General features: G+C 41.3%; 1 protein-coding gene across 2 annotated transcripts in view; it reads right to left on the bottom strand.

Moving 5' to 3' along the window:
• Positions 1 to 10,060: 10,060 nt before the first annotated feature.
• CAMK4 (calcium/calmodulin dependent protein kinase IV) overlaps positions 10,061 to 20,668 on the bottom strand; it is a 173,725-nt gene continuing 163,117 nt past the window's right edge. For both annotated transcript variants that reach the window (XM_075272257.1, XM_075272258.1), the window contains 3 exons: positions 19,590 to 19,716; positions 15,461 to 15,613; positions 10,061 to 11,180 (listed from right to left, as the gene is read on the bottom strand). In XM_075272257.1, coding sequence (XP_075128358.1) covers positions 11,016 to 11,180; positions 15,461 to 15,613; positions 19,590 to 19,716 — 445 coding nt within the window. In that variant the 3' untranslated portion in view covers positions 10,061 to 11,015. The remainder of the gene's footprint in view (positions 11,181 to 15,460; positions 15,614 to 19,589; positions 19,717 to 20,668) is intronic.

Here is a 20,668-nt window from a genome sequence, read left to right as displayed (position 1 = left end):
TTAATAGAAAAAGTCGGCCTATGTTACGTCTATGAAGTAATATTATAGGTGTCCGCTTGTGTTGTCTCTTTGGCCCAGTCTAGACTACAGGTGAGCAGGTAAAGGTGAGTAGATGTAAGCAAGATCCAGGTAAGGGCCCCTTTACACGGCGTAAGCGCTCGTCTCATTCCGAGCCGTACACGCGATCGCTTCTAAACACTTCCCATTCACTTCAATGGGAGCACGCATAAAGCCGGCTTTACGAGCGCTCCCATTGAAGTGAATGGGAAGTGTTTAGAAGCGCTCGCGTGTACAGCTCGGAATGAGCCAAGCGCTTACGCCGTGTGAAGGGGCCCTAACAGTGTCCAAATGGACAATTCTAAGGGTTTGTGCATTCAGCTTCATAATAGGGTGACTATAAAAGCACATACCTCTGTATTCCTCTACTTTCATATGGATTCATATGGAAGTATAGTCGCAATAAAAAACAATTATGGTACAGTACGCTGCATTTGACTCCATATGTTCCAATGTTCATAAGAAGTATTTGTTTTAGTTGAGAATATCTTTGCACATATAGAGCCTCTGTGCACAGAGATTGGGGGCTCCATACTAAATGGTTGCACTGGCATGAAGGCTACATGTTACTCTGTTGTTGTCTGGGCCGGGATTTATCATTAATTACTTAAGACTTACTGAAGTGTCGATTATATATACATCATATACCGTATATGGAAAATACATACATATGTAAGGTCGCAGTGGAATGTATACCAGTGACATTACAGTATTAATTGTAACAGTGGTAAATGCCTTGCAAATAAATAAAAACTAATTTAAAACGGATTTTGTCTAGTTCTACATTCTTGGGTCAGGGGATGGATAATATCAGACGGCTGATGCTCCCTTCATTTTATATTCTAAAGCCAGTTGTCATAGAAGGGGAGTCCCTCGCCAATCCTATAGCAAGTCAAAGTAATATCTAATGAATGCCAGGACGTGAAATTTCCAATCAATATGTACAATCCAGATCATTGCATTTCTGGCTTGCCTTCTTTCCTTAGTGTAAGATGTTAATATAGTTAAGAAAAGACACATGTCCATCAAGTTCAACCAGGGAAAGGGCCTGAAATTCTATACATTTCCATACGCATCAATACTATTTTGCACTAAAAAGGCATCTAAGTTGTTTTTGAAGGTGTCGGCTGTTGCTGCTGTGACCAGATCCTGGGGTAGGCTATTCCACAGATTCATGGTCCGTACAGTGGAGAAGCCTTGTCACCTCTGGAGATTTTTCCCTGAGGGAGTGCCCCTTTGTCTTTTGAAGGAATTTTACCCGAAACAAGTTTTACCCACAATTATTGTATGGGCCATTGATATATTTATATAGGTTTATCATATCTCCCCTTAAAGAGGACCTTTCTTGTCCTCATGGATATGCAGTTTTATATACTGAATTCAACGAACTGTCGGCTTTCTAGCGGTATATAAAACCGTATATGTATAAGGACATGAAAGGTCCTCTTTCAACTCCTTTCTTGAGACTAAACAAATGTAACTCCTAATTCCTCATAACTGAGGCCTGTATCAATTTTGTCTCCTTTCATTGAACCTTTTCCAACTCTAGGTCATCCTTTTTATGAACTGGTGCCCAGAACCGAACTGCATATTCCAAATGTGGTCCCACCAATGACTTATAAAATGGTAATATTACATCCCTGAGTCTATATTCTTTTTAATATTTGACAAAATCCTGCTGGCTTTAGAAGCAGCCAATTGACATTGCATGCTATAACTTAACCTGTGATCTACAATTACCCCAGGTCCTTCTCCACCAGTGACTCTCCCAGCTTTACTCCTCCTAAGACATATGTTGGATGCATAACTTTACATTTATCCACATTGAACCTCATTTTCCTTGTGGATGCTCAAACACTCAGTCTGTTCACGTCTGCTTGTAACCTATGTACACCCTCTGTAAACTGTATTGTACTCCATAGCTTGGTTTTATATGCAAAAATAGAGACATTAATGCCATCTTCTATATGAGGGTGCATGTAGTGCACGTTGGACCACTCTGTAGGGTCACTAAGGGATCTTGGTGATGGTAAAAGGTACCAAAATCACGGCCGCAAAATAACACAGCGTATACAATCCAGCTTCCATTGAAATCAATAAGAGCGTATATGGAGCTCAAAATCTCACACGCCGTTTACGTGCCAGGTCACGCGGCACGTTACTCTGTGTGAACGCACCCTTAGGGCGGGTTCACACCTGTGCCTGGTCTCCAATTTGTAGGTTTCCGTCTTCTGCTGACAGGAGATGGAAACCCGGCAGACAGTGTGCGCCCGTGAACGTTTTGTGGCCCTGCATGTCCGACTTTGTGTCCGGTCAAAAAAAAAAATGGTTTTGCCACGGAGACCAGGAGACGATCATGGGTGCTTACGGGCAGACACTTTGCAAACCCATTCAAATGAAAAGTGACTGCCGGTTTCCGTCTTCTGTCCAATTTCTCGGGCAGAAGACGGAAACTGAAAACGGAGTGTGGTGTGAACCCGCCCTTACTTACCTCTCCTATGCTCCCAGGCCAGTGTCATTATGTGTTTCGACACCGGCGTGGGTCAGGTGACATCTGGTCCCTCATTGAAGAGAACTGCAGGAGTGTAGGAAGTACCGGTACTTATACTTCTTCTTCTTGCTCAATCCACTTCTGAAAACAGCAACAAAATCTACATAAAAAAAAGCTGCACTTCCGCAATGTGGAGCCTCAGCCTAAAACTGCATGCATTTTTCCATTGCAGTTTTGACACACATGTAAATGCATCACAACTGCACCATGTGAATGCACCCTTAAAGTTGCAACATCCTGTACTTTCCATCCAGTACATACAAAAATGTACCTTTTATAGAGATGAGCGAACAGTGTTCTATCGAACACATGTTCGATCGGATATCAGGGTGTTCGCCATGTTCGAATCGAATCGAACACCGCGTGGTAAAGTGCGCCAAAATTCGATTCCCCTCCCACCTTCCCTGGCGCCTTTTTTGCACCAATAACAGCGCAGGGGAGGTGGGACAGGAACTACGACACCGGGGGCATTGAAAAAAATTGGAAAAAGTCATTGGCTGCCGAAATCAGGTGACCTCCATTTTAGACGAATAGTGGATTTCAAATCCGGGTCATATGAGAATGTGAACTTTGTGACTATGAGACAGGGATAGCTGTACAGGCAGGGATAGCTAGGGATAACCTTTATTTAGGGGGGAATGTTATTAAAAATAACTTTTTGGGGCTCTATCGTGTGTGTAATTGTGATTTTTGTGAGATAAACTTTTTCCCATAGGGATGCATTGGCCAGCGCTGATTGGCCAGAGTACGGAACTCGACCAATCAGCGCTGGCTCTGCTGGAGGAGGCGGAGTCTAAGAGCGCTCCACACCAGTCTCCATTCAGGTCCGACCTTAGACTCCGCCTCCTCCATCAGAGCCAGCGCTGATTGGCCGAATTCCGTACTCTGGCCAATCAGCACTGGCTAATGCATTGTATTGGCGTGATGAAGCAGTGCTGAATGTGTGTGCTTAGCACACACATTCAGCTCTACTTCATCGGGCTAATAGAATGCATTGGCCAATCAGCGCTGGCCAATGCATTCTATTACCTTGATGAAGCAGAGTGTGCACAAGGGTTCAAGCGCACCCTCGGCTCTGATGTAGCAGAGCCGAGGGTGCGCTTGAACCCTTGTGCAGCCTCGGCTCTGCTACATCAGAGCCGAGGGTGCGCTTGAACCCTTGTGCACACTCTGCTTCATCAAGCTAATAGAATGCATTGGCCAGCGCTGATTGGCCAATGCATTCTATTAGCCCGATGAAGTAGAGCTGAATGTGTGTGCTAAGCACACACATTCAGCTCTACTTCATCGGGCTAATAGAATGCATTAGCCAGCGCTGATTGGCCAGAGTACGGAACTCGACCAATCAGCGCTGGCTCTGCTGGAGGAGGCGGAGTCTAAGATCGCTCCACACCAGTCTCCATTCAGGTCCGACCTTAGACTCCGCCTCCTCCAGCAGAGCCAGCGCTGATTGGCCGAATTCCGTACTCTGGCCAATCAGCACTGGCTAATGCATTGTATTGTCGTGATGAAGCAGTGCTGAATGTGTGTGCTTAGCACACACATTCAGCTCTACTTCATCGGGCTAATAGAATGCATTGGCCAATCAGCGCTGGCCAATGCATTCTATTAGCGTGAACTGAGTTTGCACAGGGGTTCTAGTGCACCCTCGGCTCTGCTACATCAGATTGCTACATCTGATGTAGCAGTGCCGAGTGTGCATCAGATGTGTAGTTGAGCAAAACTGACTCAGCACTGCTAAGTCTCTGCATTCGTATAGGAATGCATTGGCCAGCCTTCGGCCAATCAGCGCTGGCTCTGCCGGAGGAGGCGGAGTCTAAGGTCGGACCTGAATGGAGACTGGTGTGGAGCGATCTTAGACTCCGCCTCCTCCAGCAGAGCCAGCGCTGATTGGTCGAGTTCCGTACTCTGGCCAATCAGCGCTGGCCAATGCATTCTATTAGCCCGATGAAGTAGAGCTGAATGTGTGTGCTTAGCACACACATTCAGCTCTACTTCATCGGGCTAATAGAATGCATTGGCCAATCAGCGCTGGCCAATGCATTCTATTAGCGTGAACTGAGTTTGCACAGGGGTTCTAGTGCACCCTCGGCTCTGCTACATCAGATTGCTACATCTGATGTAGCAGTGCCGAGTGTGCATCAGATGTGTAGTTGAGCAAAACTGACTCAGCACTGCTAAGTCTCTGCATTCGTATAGGAATGCATTGGCCAGCCTTCGGCCAATCAGCGCTGGCTCTGCCGGAGGAGGCGGAGTCTAAGGTCGGACCTGAATGGAGACTGGTGTGGAGCGATCTTAGACTCCGCCTCCTCCAGCAGAGCCAGCGCTGATTGGTCGAGTTCCGTACTCTGGCCAATCAGCGCTGGCCAATGCATTCTATTAGCCCGATGAAGTAGAGCTGAATGTGTGTGCTTAGCACACACATTCAGCTCTACTTCATCGGGCTAATAGAATGCATTGGCCAATCAGCGCTGGCCAATGCATTCTATTAGCGTGAACTGAGTTTGCACAGGGGTTCTAGTGCACCCTCGGCTCTGCTACATCAGATTGCTACATCTGATGTAGCAGTGCCGAGTGTGCATCAGATGTGTAGTTGAGCAAAACTGACTCAGCACTGCTAAGTCTCTGCATTCGTATAGGAATGCATTGGCCAGCCTTCGGCCAATCAGCGCTGGCTCTGCCGGAGGAGGCGGAGTCTAAGGTCGGACCTGAATGGAGACTGGTGTGGAGCGATCTTAGACTCCGCCTCCTCCAGCAGAGCCAGCGCTGATTGGTCGAGTTCCGTACTCTGGCCAATCAGCACTGGCCAATGCATTTCTATGGGGAAAAGTTAGCTTGCGAAAATCGCAAACTGACAGGGATTTCCATGAAATAAAGTGACTTTTATGCCCCCAGACATGCTTCCCCTGCTGTCCCAGTGTCATTCCAGGGTGTTGGTATCATTTCCTGGGGTGTCATAGTGGACTTGGTGACCCTCCAGACACGAATTTGGGTTTCCCCCTTAACGAGTTTATGTTCCCCATAGACTATAATGGGGTTCGAAACCCATTCGAACACTCGAACAGTGAGCGGCTGTTCGAATCGAATTTCGAACCTCGAACATTTTAGTGTTCGCTCATCTCTAACCTTTTACCATCACCAAGATCCCTTAGTGACCCTACAGAGTATCATGCTCCGCAGTGGTCCAATGTGCACTACATGCACCCTCAGTTACATAATAATGCTTCCCAGTGGCTCCAGATGACAAATAATGCTCCCGGTGGTCCCTAGACATCTAATAATCATCCCCAGTAGCCCCAGGTAAGTAATCATGTCCTAAATGTACTATTATTATTACAGTGGCCCCTAGGAAAGCTATATTGTCCTCCAGTGACCCCCAGACAAGCAATAATGTCCTCCAGTGACCCCCAGACAAGCAATAATGTCCTCCAGTGACCCCAAGGCAAGTAAATGTCTCCCAGCAGCCTCCAGACAAGTAGTAATGCCTCCCAGTGGCCCACACTGTAGTTGTGCTATGCAAGTAAAAATACGACTATCACTTACCCATCCTCAGACTCCTTGAGCTCTGAGTTCCTCCTATTTGTTCTCTGCAGATCGAAGCAGCAGGTTTTCAGCAGACATCACTAGCTGATGCTTGAGGGAAAAAAAAAAAAGAGAGGGCTGCTCCCTAGAGCAGAAACCAAAAAGAACACATACACAAATGGACGAACACCAACCTGCTAGTTTTGGTCTCACGTTGTGGGAATAGTGCAAAAGACAGGAACAACTCTGGTAATGCGCCTCAGTTATCCCTCCTGTGTCGTCTCAGTCTGGTTCCATTGTAAAGGTGGCTGCTGCTTGTGGTCCACGATTAAATGATCAGAGGAAAATATACCATAATATATCAAAAGAAAGAAAGAAAAAGATGTAATGGCAGAACAACTACTGCCCGTATCAAACCTCAAGTCTAAAGTAGCTTGAGAGAGACAGCAGTTGTTCTGCTGAACACGTTGCCATTTTATCTTTTTATATATGCTTTTATGTATGGTTTTATATGCTGCTGCCAGACTCTAACTACTACTAGACAATACCCTTTAACTTTAGGGATTTTTGTCATTCCTGGTGATTATGATTCAAGTTATTAAAAGGGCATGATAAAGATGAACTTGTTTTATGTCTTATCTTTCATTGTAATCTCTAACATAAAAATTTGATTCAAACAATGTTATTATTTGATGATACATTTCCTTAAAATTTACCTTGCAGTATTAAGTGTCATTTTCGAATTAGTTTGCATTTTTCTCTCCCTTACAAATATGTGCCATATTCATGTATCAGTTTCTTTACTAAATGTGAGTGATTTCTAGCACATTGGTCGGGTGATCCAATTTCACTCATAGTCTGAACAGGAAGTATAAAGCCACCCTATTGCCTGCCAAGATCAGCAGATTCTTGTATACAGGTTGTGCAAGATGATAAATTAAGGAACCTGTCTAGTATGTTCCTTAGGTATACATTTACTATGCCACTCTGCACGTTTGCAACCACAATTCTGACTATCTCCACCCCCTCCATAGGGTCATCCAGTTCTGTATTTGCAGAACCTTCCAATGGTCTCTGGCTTACTGTGTACCTGATCTTTTCTCTGCTGTCCACCGACTCCTACTCTGACTTCATAAGGTCAGGTTCACATCTCTGTCAAAGTCTCAGACTCAGACACCACATAATATAGTCAACTATATTATGTCAACTATAGACTATATATAGTCAATATATATATATATATAGTCAACTATAGACTATAGGGTCCGTGGGTAAACGCTGTTACATAGACGGCTCTCTTTCATTCCGCTCCCCCAGTGGACCCAAAGAATGGAGAACCCAGCGTAAGAGTGAACCTATCTTACATGGTTGATAGCCATGGTCAGTCAGAAGCATGGTTATTTTGTAATTCACTAAAAAAAAATAAAAGTGACTCTATTCCTATTCTAGTAACTATGTAACAAGCTATGTATATAATTACTTATATAACATTGTAATTAATTATACCAATTGTATAAACCAATTAAAAACAATTGATTGTTTCATTCTGAAGCTGGGGTTGAGGTCAGTAACTATTTTCCGACTCCGATTCCACAACTCCACAGCCCTGCTGAACAAGTACCATGACATGCGTGGGCCTTTCCCCTCTGGTTCTAGGTAACATTATACCATTGAATGCCGTAGACTATTGTGAAACAATCACTAACTCGCTAAAAGGCTGACGTACGACATTTGACATCCACTTTGCGGTCTTGTTTTATTTCTAGACTGTTCCTACTTAATTTGTATTGGTCCATCTATCACAGAGACTAAGTGTTCCCTTTCCGGTGACACATTCCCTTACAAAGTAGTATTGCAATGTTCAGCACCATTTACGAATTCATTCTTGTTTTTCTTCCCCTTCTAAAACTAAATGCTCTTTATTGTCTATAGATGTCACATTATTCGCTCAGCACATAGCATTAGTACACATGATACTATCCTAGATAATATTGTACATAGTGTTTCCATACTGGATATTTTAATATGCATCTGGTGTCCAGTGTATATTCTATGATGAATAACATATATACTGGTCCCCATAGACCACATTAGAAGCCTGTACTATAGTAGGACCACTTTATTGTAATGTATACCAGCCATTTATGTCATTTTAATTGATTTTATTCTGAAGTCTTCGCTTGTTTCTATGTTAAAAATAAATATTCAGATATTCTGTCATGATATATGGTTATGCAAGCTTTTTTTCACATGATTTTTTATGACGAAGGTATTAACACGTATATAACAACTCCTTCCTTTGGTATGCACCTTTTTTTCTATTTTTGGTGGTGTCAACTTCCTTGCATATAGTGAAAAATGTAGATTACTTCATATCCATGTAAACACGTCACTACAATATATCCAATCCCAGTGAATCACTTTTTTCTACCTGTGTATATAATCTTGTATCACATACAATGACATATACTTTAGTTCATATGTTAGTGGATTTGGTACAATGCTGTTGATACTCAGTTATTTTTCTAATATCAGGAGTACTTGATGGCAACTACTAATAGATGGATTTTATACCAAGTAAACTTAGGCAATTTTCTTGTCTTTTATATAATCATACTTGATAAAAAAAAGGATTTGGCTTGGATTAAAAAAAAACAAAACAATATAGCTGATTTCTTCCAGAAACAGGACGACACCTGGCCATGGGTCATGTAATGAATGGAAGGGATCTGCAATACCACAAACAGCCTTGAGGGCAGTTGTGTATCGCCCAAAAAAGCAACCATGTTTTCTTGAATCCTAGACAACTACTTTACCTCTGGTGCTGTTATGTCTTAAAGAGGACCTGTCACCACCTCTACCAACTCCAATTCTTTGTAACCTTTAATAATTGCCGATCTACTGATTCCGGCACAGTTGGATTTTTTTCTCTAATCCCCACTGTTCATGAGCAATCAGTCCTGGGCTGGATTAGATGAACAGGGAGCGCCCACCTGACAGTAGAGAGCCTAATTGTGGGGGCTAGGGAAAAGATTCCAACTGTGCCAAAATCAGTAAAGCATAATCTACTGAAGGATGCAAAGTGCTGGTGTTGGTGGACTTGGTGAATGGTCCACGATAGGGAGGTCTGATTGGTAAGATTAAGAGAGAGTTCACACAATGTGACTAAATTATCTTTTTATCCCCTGCTATTTGCATAAAACTGCAGTAAAAACAAGGCCCTACGTAGCAGTTTTCTGAGCCAAAGCCATGGCTTTCTGCTTCAATTATACCTTCAGAATAACCACCAGAGTTTCCGTCGGTATAATTAACCACCGCTGTTTTTGAAATTGCGTTGTGTCCGCTGCGCATATTTTTCTGCCAAGTGGGGATGGGATTTGCTAGAATCCCATCCACTTTGCTGTGACTGTAAAATGCCACGTTTTTTTCCCGTGGCATTTCCACTGTGGGCAAATCATAGTGTTTATGCCACGTGGTGCCCCATCCTTACTGTGACTTGACTTTGAAGTTTGACTCTCCCTTGGTCTTCCTTAGTTCTAAAACAGTCATACAAACACTGACTCCTCTCTCTTTAGCCATGTCTTATGTCCAGCCCTCTTATACTGAAGCAATATATTCGTCTCCTTTCACACTGACATTATTCACTTTTCTTTTGGGATTCCTGTATCTGGATCGCAGTATTATTATCTGCTGTGAAAGTTATATGGGAAACATGACAGTAACCGGTCCCAACTATCAGGACTCATTGGCATCAGTTTGAAAAAGGATTTATCATTGCTGTCATGGCCCCATTCTGAACAATAGCTATTAAACTAGTGTGAACTGAGCTTTACTATAGTCAGGAACATTTTCTAACTATAGGTCATTAGTAATATCACAGTATGTCACCATTTACCTTGACATAAGAGCTTGAAGAATACAAATGACAGCCACAATTGCTTTATATTTTAATTAAAAAAGGAAAAATCTTAATAGTAGAGATGAGCATTCCAACCATAAATGCCAGCTTTAAACTTAAATAGGTTACAATAGTCTCTCTTAAATAAACCCTGATATATTAAAAAGAAATATACAAGAAATAAGATTTTACTCTATGACTTTCCGCATCCATTATCGAGTGATTTAAAAATCCAACAAAAGGTTTCGATAAATTCTATTCCGACTATAATTACTGCACTTGTATTATTATTGTTGCTTATTATTTACTTCTTAAGCATTCCATTCTAGACAATACAATGACAGAGATCTATGAAAGTGCTTTTTGGTTAATAAAATACTGTATATAAAGTGTAATTATAAGGCATTCTTAATGCAAGCTATTTTAACACACCATGTTCCAGCCCCTCAGTCTATGCATTCATGTTAGATCAATGGAATGTTTCTATTCTTTGTGTCATCGATGCATATTCTTGTAAACAGAAGTGATAGGACGCAAGGTGACAAACAGGTTTCTTAGATTATTAATATCAATCCCAGCAACATGGTAAAGATTATGAAATGAGAACCTATACTAGTAGAATATCATCTATAAAGTCCATCACTTTTATAAAATTGTAAAATGAAACACTACACACTTCATACTTTATCTACAGTGTAGATACTATGCATATCGAGGTTATATTGGAAATAATATTTGCCCAAGTCATAGTTCATGTGTAGGTACAGCACTACACCTTCCATGTCTCAGGTCGGCCATTTTACTATTTTGATAAGCAGTCACATGCATTGAACAAAGTACCACCAACTCGTGCATTTCATAGGACCCCGTGATAAGACATATTGTATCACAGGGCCATGCTAGGGAATCTTTCCTGCAAAGATAAAGATTGATGTAGCTGGTGCATGAAATGGCAGAGACCCGGACCCAAACATGAATGATGTTGACTCAAGATGCTCCTTCCTCTGCCTCCTTGGATTGCTGAGTGGATGCCTCTTCCTGTCCACCCTCTTGAACTGGAGATGGGTTTCTGCTTGTTTTATTGCTGTCATGACTGCTATGGCTCCCAGCGCTTCCCAAACGAGTGGAGGCGACCACAGCTTTAACAGCTGCCTATAGGGAAAAGTAAAGATCATTATATTTGCCGTAACATTAGGGCATTTGTATCTGTGTACAGATGCAGCAAATGTGAACTTGACTCAACCTGACATTTAATGCATTACATATTATTCAATGTCATATAATAATTAACTTAATAATAATGAAATATCAAGTTATTATTTGCTAAATCTATAAGCCAGATATCATAGTTACAATTTACCAAAATACCACTAAGGGGATAAAATCCATCACAACCATTGTCTCAGGATTACCTTTAACTCCGTCCATATATCCAAGCCCTTACTTTTGTCATCTCTCTATGAAGGACATTTCAGGAACCAGCTCTTGTAGCAGCCTCCAGTCAACAAATTTGATAGTATTGTACCAGTGGCCTCTGATGCAATACTGATGGCCCCCCCAAATCCATCATATAGTATAGTTATATGTTCTTCTTCTGCCTCTCTCCTCTGCTAAACCCTTGACGGGCTACCGATATACTAAGAATGACTTGCCAGGCTGTCTACAACCTGTAACCTCCATAATCTCTGACTAATCTCCCGTCTGCTCTCCACATGTAACCTCTGGCATTCACAGGATGACCTACTGTGCTCTCCTCTTGTCTGCTCCTTACTCAATCATCTACAAGATTTCTCTCATATATACACTATACTTTGGAAACCATTTTCTCAGACTCATCCCATCAAAGGAACCTTCAAAATCAATTGCAAACCCCCCTCTTCTAAAAAGCCTACAGCATTGCTATTGTCTCCGAGCACCTTGTAGATTATAATCTCTCGCAGGCAGGGTCTTCTCTTCCTCTGTCATAGTCTATCAGCTCATGTTTATTGCCTGAAATAATGTATGTATACTGTAAATGCTTTGTCATATATACCGCACCCTTAATTTAATGGCACTTCAAAAAGAAAACAGTGAAAATGACGTGTATCGTTTCACTATTTTATTCTGAAGTGGCAAAACCTCATGAATAACATGACTGCAGTGTGCACTGACACTTGATGAATGTTATTCATCACAGACTCCTCTGAACTTTGACCTCCTGTCATCAGGGACTCATCTGTATAAATATAATAGCCTATGGAACAACAAATTAAATTTGTGACTCAATCTTCATGAATCATTAAACATTTTATATGGAGGTCACTTGTCACAAAGCTGAGATTTTTTATTCATACATTTAAATAAAAGAACAGTTATAAGAGGTTCTCGATGTCTGAAGGGACCCAAGGCCTATCTGTCTGATAAGAATGGACTAGTATTAAAATGTTGCCTGGTTTGCATTGGGGCTCAGAAGCTTCTGAATTAAATGCAGTTATCTAATTTGTAACAAAAAAAGCCTAAAAAAGAGATGAAACCAATTCACTACAATAAGTAAACACAATTATTAAAATGCTGCAGTTCATACAAACCACTCGCTGGTTGCAGATACCGTAGATACATATTGCATATCACTTACAAGGATACAATGCTGTGAAACATGATTGTCACGAAAAGCTAATTATCTGGAGCCATACATATCTGGACATGTCCAGCCAGGGGGAAAGGGAGGAAGGACACATCCGTACTTGTGGCTGATACTGCCAACCAATGGTTTCAGTTGTCACTTACTATACTTCCCAGCATCTCCACTCAGAGTTGTGTCATGATGCCGGGGGACTGTTTTTCAGAAACTGGAAACCCATTTAAACTATTATTATTGATTTATTTATATAGTACTAGTAAATGGTTTCTATCATTAGAATCCCATATTTTGCTACTAACACGTAGGAATGCCCTTAAGCCGACTGCACATGTCTGTGGCCACAAGAAAAAAAAAACGCACAGACATGCACAGTCGGCTCTGCCCGAAGCCCGATGGCAGAGCCGACTGCACATACCTGGGATTTAGATCCTGAAGATATCGGCGGTGCTGGAGTTTTCAAGCAGCACAGGGGACGGCCCCAGTGCTGTGAGATAACTCATTAGCATAACAAAGAAAACCAGGAATATCAAACGGCAGCGCGGAGAAGACTTCTAAAGGTAGGAGAAGAATTGTCTTTCTTAAAGCTATTCCTACATGTTAATAGTAAAATATGGGATTCTAATAAAAGAATCCCTTTAATTCTATGGTGCTGTACATTATTTTATTAATTCCATGGCTCTGTACATATATTATATTAATTCATGGGTGCTTTACAATTATATTAATTCATTGGTGCTGTACATTACTATATTAATTCCATGGTGCTTTACATTTGTGGGATTACACACGATACACAAAATATACAAAACAAAACAAATGTAATACTAACAATGACCAACTGGCACAGTGGGATAGAGGGCACCACCCACTAGGGCTTACAGTCTATGAGGGAAGAGGGATGGGGACAGAAAGTGAGGGGAGAGACTGATATACACTCACCGGCCACTTTATTAGGTACACCATGCTAGTAACGGGTTGGACCCCCTTTTGCCTTCAGAACTGCCTCAATTCTTCGTGGCATAGATTCAACAAGGTGCTGGAAGCATTCCTCAGAGATGTTGGTCCATATTGACATGATGGCATCACACAGTTGCCGCAGATTTGTCGGCTGCACATCCATGATGCGAATCTCCCGTTCCACCACATCCCAAAGATGCGCTATTGGATTGAGATCTGGTGACTGTGGAGGCCACTGGAGTACAGTGAACTCATTGTCATGTTCAAGAAACCAGTCTGAGATGATTCCAGCTTTATGACATGGCGCATTATCCTGCTGAAAGTAGCCATCAGATGTTGCGTACATTGTGGTCATAAAGGGATGGACATGGTCAGCAACAATACTCAGGTAGGCTTTGGCGTTGCAACGATGCTCAATTGGTACCAAGGGGCCCAAAGAGTGCCAAGAAAATATTCCCCACACCATGACACCACCACCACCAGCCTGAACCGTTGATACAAGGCAGGATGGATCCATGCTTTCATGTTGTTGACGCCAAATTCTGACCCTACCATCCGAATGTCGCAGCAGAAATCGAGACTCATCAGACCAGGCAACGTTTTTCCAATCTTCAATTGTCCAATTTCGATGAGCTTGTGCAAATTGTAGCCTCAGTTTCCTGTTCTTAGCTGAAAGGAGTGGCACCCGGTGTGGTCTTCTGCTGCTATAGCCCATCTGCCTCAAAGTTCGACGTACTGTGCGTTCAGAGATGCTCTTCTGGCTACCTTGGTTGTAACGGGTGGCTATTTGAGTCACTGTTGCCTTTCTATCAGCTCGAACCAGTCTGGCCATTCTCCTCTGACCTCTGGCATCAACAACGCATTTCCGCCCACAGAACTGCCGCTCACTGGATGTTTTTTCTTTTTCGGTCTATTCTCTGTAAACCCTAGAGATGGTTGTGCGTGAAAATCCCAGTAGATCAGCAGTTTCTGAAATACTCAGACCAGCCCTTCTGGCACCAACAACCATGCCACGTTCAAAGGCACTCAAATCACCTTTCTTCCCCATACTGATGCTCGGTTTGAACTGCAGGAGATTGTCTTGACCATGTCTACATGCCTAAATGCACTAAGTTGCCGCCATGTGATTGGCTGATTAGAAATTAAGTGTTAACGAGCAGTTGGACAGGTGTACCTAATAAAGTGGCCGGTGAGTGTATATATCTCCATAAGAGAAGGGTGTCATTATTTGGTAAATCCTTTCTACTTTATGCTATCAGCCTTTGAAGTATGTATCCTACTGTCTCCTAAGCAGTGCTTGCTCTATCCTATTCTGTGCTTTTACTAGGTGCAGCACAGAATAGAACAATAGTTTTGGAGGCACTATGATGTATTTTATTTCAGTAGGGGGGTAGTTTTCTTAGATATATTGAGAAACTTCTCTTCATTATTAGAAAGTTACATTTGATCTGGTGCACAAAACTGTGCATTTATAATTATACCAATATGTTGTGTCAGAGGACAAGGACTCTGAGTTATATCTGTAGCAGATAAGGTATTTCAAGAAAAGCACAGCAACCCCTTATCAATTTTTCAAGGTCACAAACAGGACTGTTTTACATAACTAAACTATATTATGTTCTGTAATGGTTTTTCAGTGCTTTAACATGCACAAAATTATTTTTGGCTACTAAATATAATATGTTTCATCCTGACCACAATATGTGTAGTAAAACACAGACCCCCAACCATAGAAGTCACAGCAAAGAATAGCATGTGTTTGCTTCTGTGTAAGAATATACCTGCCAATCATAGTGATATGTGTGAATGAACACTACGATAATAAGTCTTCCAGCATGGCGTATGCAATACATACCTTGAGCTTGCGTCTTGCATTGAACTCTTGCAGCTTCTTTTGAGCATTGTCCATATGAGCAAAATTTGCAGCTTTGCCTGTGACCCAGGGGTGTTGAAGAGCTTGGTGAGTAGTCAGGCGTTTCTTTGGATCAAACACAATTAACTTTTTCACCTAAAAGGATAATAATGGAAAATAAGGAACAATATCTTATAACATCATTGGACTCAAATCACTTCATCTGGTATTAAATGAGGAGAGAATACATGAAGACTAAGTTCAGAGCAGATCCAGAACTGAATAGTTAGAAAGTACACATCTGCTCTCCAAGGTCCTGAACATCCAGATTAGGAATCAGAGTTGTGAATGTATTTTGTGTTGTCCTAAATGAAGATTCACAAGTAATTGTTGATGAAGATGAATTAGTCTTAGGTTAAGGTCAGCGCTCAAACATGACATAAATGATTACTTTCATGCCCTTCCAATTAGTAAAAAAAGGACAGCGACACTAAATGAATAGTACATGTGAAAGGAAAAGATGTATCAGATAGAAACTTAGCAATGGGGATAAACAAATACCAAGCTGGAGAGATGAATCATTTCTATGTGACAGACCAGTTTTTCTTTAAGGCCTTAAGCTGCTTTTCCGCAATGTGGGGCCTCAGCGTGTTTTGTTGCGGATTTTGTTGCGTTTTTTTTTTAGCCAAAGCCAGGAGTGGATTGAGCAGAAGGGAGAAGTATAAGAATTTCCTATATGTATCCTTTATCCTTTTCTAAATATTCTTGGCTTTGGCAAAATCTGCAACCAAACAAGCTGCGTTTCCGCAACGTGGGGCCTCAGCTTTATTCACACAACAGAAAAAATGGCAATGTCATGGCCAAGAATAAGAGTCTAGAGGACTAGTCACATGTCCATTTCTTGTTTTATAGACACTGTGAATAGCTAGTTAAAAAGTAGGACATGACCTATTTCTGGATCTTTTTAATGTATTACTCATACACTGAAGTCTATCTTAGATCTGTGAAAATGGTATCCCACAGATGTAAATCAGCCATGAAATATAGACTGTTTCAGCTATTTTTCATGGCCATTTTTTTTTACAACAGTGGTGTGAATATAGCTCAATACTACTACAGTTAGGGCCAGAAATATTTGGACAGTGACACAATTTTCGCGAGTTGGGCTCTGCATGCCACCACATTGGTTTTGAAATGAAACCTCTACAACAGAATTCAAGTGCAGATTGTAACGTTTAATTTGAAGGGTTGAACAAAAATATCTGATAGAAAATGTAGGAATTGTACACATTTCTTTACAAACACTCCACATTTTAGGAGCTCAAAAGTAATTGGACAAATAAACATAACCCAAACAAAATATTTTTTTTTTCAATATTTTGTTGTGAATCCTTTGGAGGCAATCACTGCCTTAAGTCTGGAACCCATGGACATCACCAAACGCTGGGTTTCCTCCTTCTTAATGCTTTGCCAGGCCTTTACAGCCGCAGCCTTCAGGTCTTGCTTGTTTGTGGGTCTTTCCGCCTTAAGTCTGGATTTGAGCAAGTGAAATGCATGCTCAATTGGGTTAAGATCTGGTGATTGACTTGGCCATTGCAGAATGTTCCACTTTTTTGCACTCATGAACTCCTGGGTAGCTTTGGCTGTATGCTTGGGGTCATTGTCCATCTGTACTATGAAGCGCCGTCCAATCAACTTGGCAGCATTTGGCTGAATCTGGGCTGAAAGTATATCCCGGTACACTTCAGAATTCATCCGGCTACTCTTGTCTGCTGTTATGTCATCAATAAACACAAGTGACCCAGTGCCATTGAAAGCCATGCATGCCCATGCCATCACGTTGCCTCCACCATGTTTTACAAAGGATGTGGTGTGCCTTGGATCATGTGCCGTTCCCTTTCTTCTCCAAACTTTTTTCTTCCCATCATTCTGGTACAGGTTGATTTTTGTCTCATCTGTCCATAGAATACTTTTCCAGAACTGAGCTGGCTTCTTGAGGTGTTTTTCAGCAAATGTAACTCTGGCCTGTCTATTTTTGGAATTGATGAATGGTTTGCATCTAGATGTGAACCCTTTGTATTTACTTTCATGGAGTCTTCTCTTTACTGTTGACTTATAGACAGATACACCTACTTCACTGAGAGTGTTCTGGACTTCAGTTGATGTTGTGAACGGGTTCTTCTTGAGCAAAGAAAGTATGCGGCGATCATCCACCACTGTTGTCATCCGTGGACGCTCAGGCCTTTTTGAGTTCCCAAGCTCACCAGTCAATTCCTTTTTTCTTAGAATGTACCCGACTGTTGATTTTGCTACTCCAAGCATGTCTGCTATCTCTCTGATGGATTTTTTCTTTTTTTTCAGCCTCAGGATGTTCTGCTTCACCTCAATTGAGAGTTCCTTTGACCGCATGTTGTCTGGTCACAGCAACAGCTTCCAAATGCAAAACCACACACCTGGAATCAACCCCAGACCTTTTAACTACTTCATTGATTACAGGTTTACGAGGGAGACGCCTACAGAGTTAATTGCAGCCCTTAGAGTCCATTGTCCAATTACTTTTGGTCCCTTGAAAAAGAGGAGGCTATGCATTACAGAGCTATGATTCCTAAACCCTTTCTCCGATTTGGATGTGGAAACTCTCATATTGCAGCTGGGAGTGTGCACTTTCAGCCCATATTATATATATAATTGTATTTCTGAACCTGTTTTAGTAAACAGCTAAAATAACAAAACTTGTGTTAGTGTCCAAATATTTCTGGCCCTAACTGTATATCCTACTTGCCAAGTGTTTATGAATATAGTTGTAGATCTTCTACAATTATCTTCTTCATATAAGCATAGCTAACCTAAACTAATACCAATCCTCAAAATGAAATATATCCAAACAGCAGCTGGATATATAGAGACCTGCAATGATATGAGAGTTCCTGCAATCTGCATCAAGCTGTATGGAGTACGATTGATCTGTAGATATTACTTTGTTCTTTTGTTTCTAGAAAAGTCCTTATTAAAAAAAAGTCCTCTATGAAAAGAAAGTGTTAAATGTCATCACCAGAGAAATATAGACTCTCCTATACATTTTGCCACATATACAGATATAGCAGGGAACAGGAGAGTATGATTTTTATTTTTTTAAATATTTCACCCCCGGCCTCCTGCCCAAGTTCTGAGATTCCTGGACAACCCCTTTAACTCTTTAACTGTGTTGTATCTGTATTATTCATAACTATCAACAAGAACAGATCAAGTTTTTTAATAGCACAAATCTATAAAAGACTACTTACAGGCGTTTCCTTCACTTTATAGTGTCATTTGTATCATTTTATTAACCTTGTAACAAATGTCACCTCTCCTGATATGTTTGTCTTTGGCCGGATGCAGACAATCCTGCTGTGGGTCAATGTGCTATCCGAGTATTTCACGAAGAGCACACTGACCCATTCTTTTCTATGGGCCTGTACACACAACTGTGATCAGATAGGACAGATCTGCATTAGACAGGACAAATCTGATTCGTCTCCTATTTTGTGGCCCATGCTTCTGTGGCTCCTATTCATCTAATGAAAGGGGTCACGGAGGCATGACCTGTACGTTCTTGTGTCCCCTATGTGCAGTCCAAGCTTTTAATTCACGGCTGACCAGTTGTAGCATGGTCGTCTGCAATCGGCCTTAATAAATACCTACATTTCCTATGTTATTTCTGTAACTTTTCCTTAGAATTTTATTTTCCTTCTCATAACATATGGATAAATTAACAAATGGGTGTTACCATACATCTTGCTGATAGGATTTGGTCTTACATAGTCATATACTGTTGATGTGGAAACTGTGTAGGCAGACAACTTAGTAACAAGGGAAAAGGTAACATCCTGTTGGAAATAAGGAATTGGATCAACACTAGACACCTAGGAGGTATCTAATGGAAACCCAGTTATCTCTGGTGCACATTTGTCATTTCGGGGTGAGTTTATTTTTGTGCCTTTTTTTGCATGTCGAATGCAAACTTGATTTTCTTAAAAAGAAAATCACTATTTATAGCTATGTATTTTTATATTTGTCTAACACTGAGGTTTGCACATGATCTGGTCCCACTGGGTAGAAGAAAAAAGGAAGTGTTGAACTCTTTTCTTACCAAGTCCTTGGCATTCAGTGACACATCGTCCCACCAGGGGGAGACAAAGTCATAGTCACAGTTGAGAATTCTTTTGAACATATACTGGTCTCCACGTTCATCGTAAAATGGTTCAAAGCCACAGAGTCTGAAAGAGGAAAGATCAGTAACATTGGCAATCTTATAGATCAGATTCCTTGTCTATGAGGTGTATTTACATGTATATTACATGTTTGTTCTATCAAAGCCTGCAATTCTGCTAGCAAAAAAGGACATTTCCAAAAACATTTCAGTTATAGTCACATGCTAGTGAAATTTATATGGTGTCCCACTGTGAGCCTTGACTATTACTGAAAAATGATCAGATATAAAATATACAACTAAACACAATACACAAAACACAATACATAATTAAAGAATAAAGGTCAGAGTCATGACACAAGCATTGGGAGAATAGGGCTGATCTATCAATGCCTGTACATGGGCGAATGCCAAATTTGTGAATCCCCTCTGCTATTCTTTCTGAAATATAAGATTAGCCCAATGATAAATCCGATAAATGTGTTGTATGCTGAAAAGGTGATGTTATTTTAAGACTAATAAAATACATCCCTTGTTTTTGCTTAAATGGCTTATACATCATTGCAATTGCTTCTGGTGTGTCATGTTCAAGGCCGGGGTCCCACGTTGCAGCCAAAACAAGTCGTATTACAGTACCTGCATAATGGATGGAATGCTGGCTAATCCCATTCACACATTGCAGAAAAAAATCTGCAAAGGAAATGCTGCGATTTCAAAGCGGTTTTGCAAATCACAGCACGTCAATTGCTGTATACCTATAGAAACATTGGAAATTTCCCTATAGATATAATAGAGACAGAAAGGAAATCTGCGGCTTTTTCTGCAGTGTTTGGCTGCAACTTACTACATGGGGCTTTAGCCTAAAGCACTTTTCCAGGGCTTTACTACTGACAGTCTATATCTAGGATAGTCATCAATATCAGATTGATGACAGTCCAATTCCTGGCACCCTCATGATCAGCTGTTTGAAGGGTCCTTGGTGTGCCTGAGAAAACTAAACCTCAAAGGCATAGGGAATG

The sequence above is a fragment of the Leptodactylus fuscus genome, chromosome 1, assembly GCF_031893055.1.
Source record: "Leptodactylus fuscus isolate aLepFus1 chromosome 1, aLepFus1.hap2, whole genome shotgun sequence".
In the NCBI taxonomy this organism is placed as follows: Eukaryota; Metazoa; Chordata; class Amphibia; order Anura; family Leptodactylidae; genus Leptodactylus; species Leptodactylus fuscus.
The sequence above is the reverse complement of the archived record's forward strand: the minus strand, read 5'-3'. Positions and strand labels throughout refer to the sequence as shown.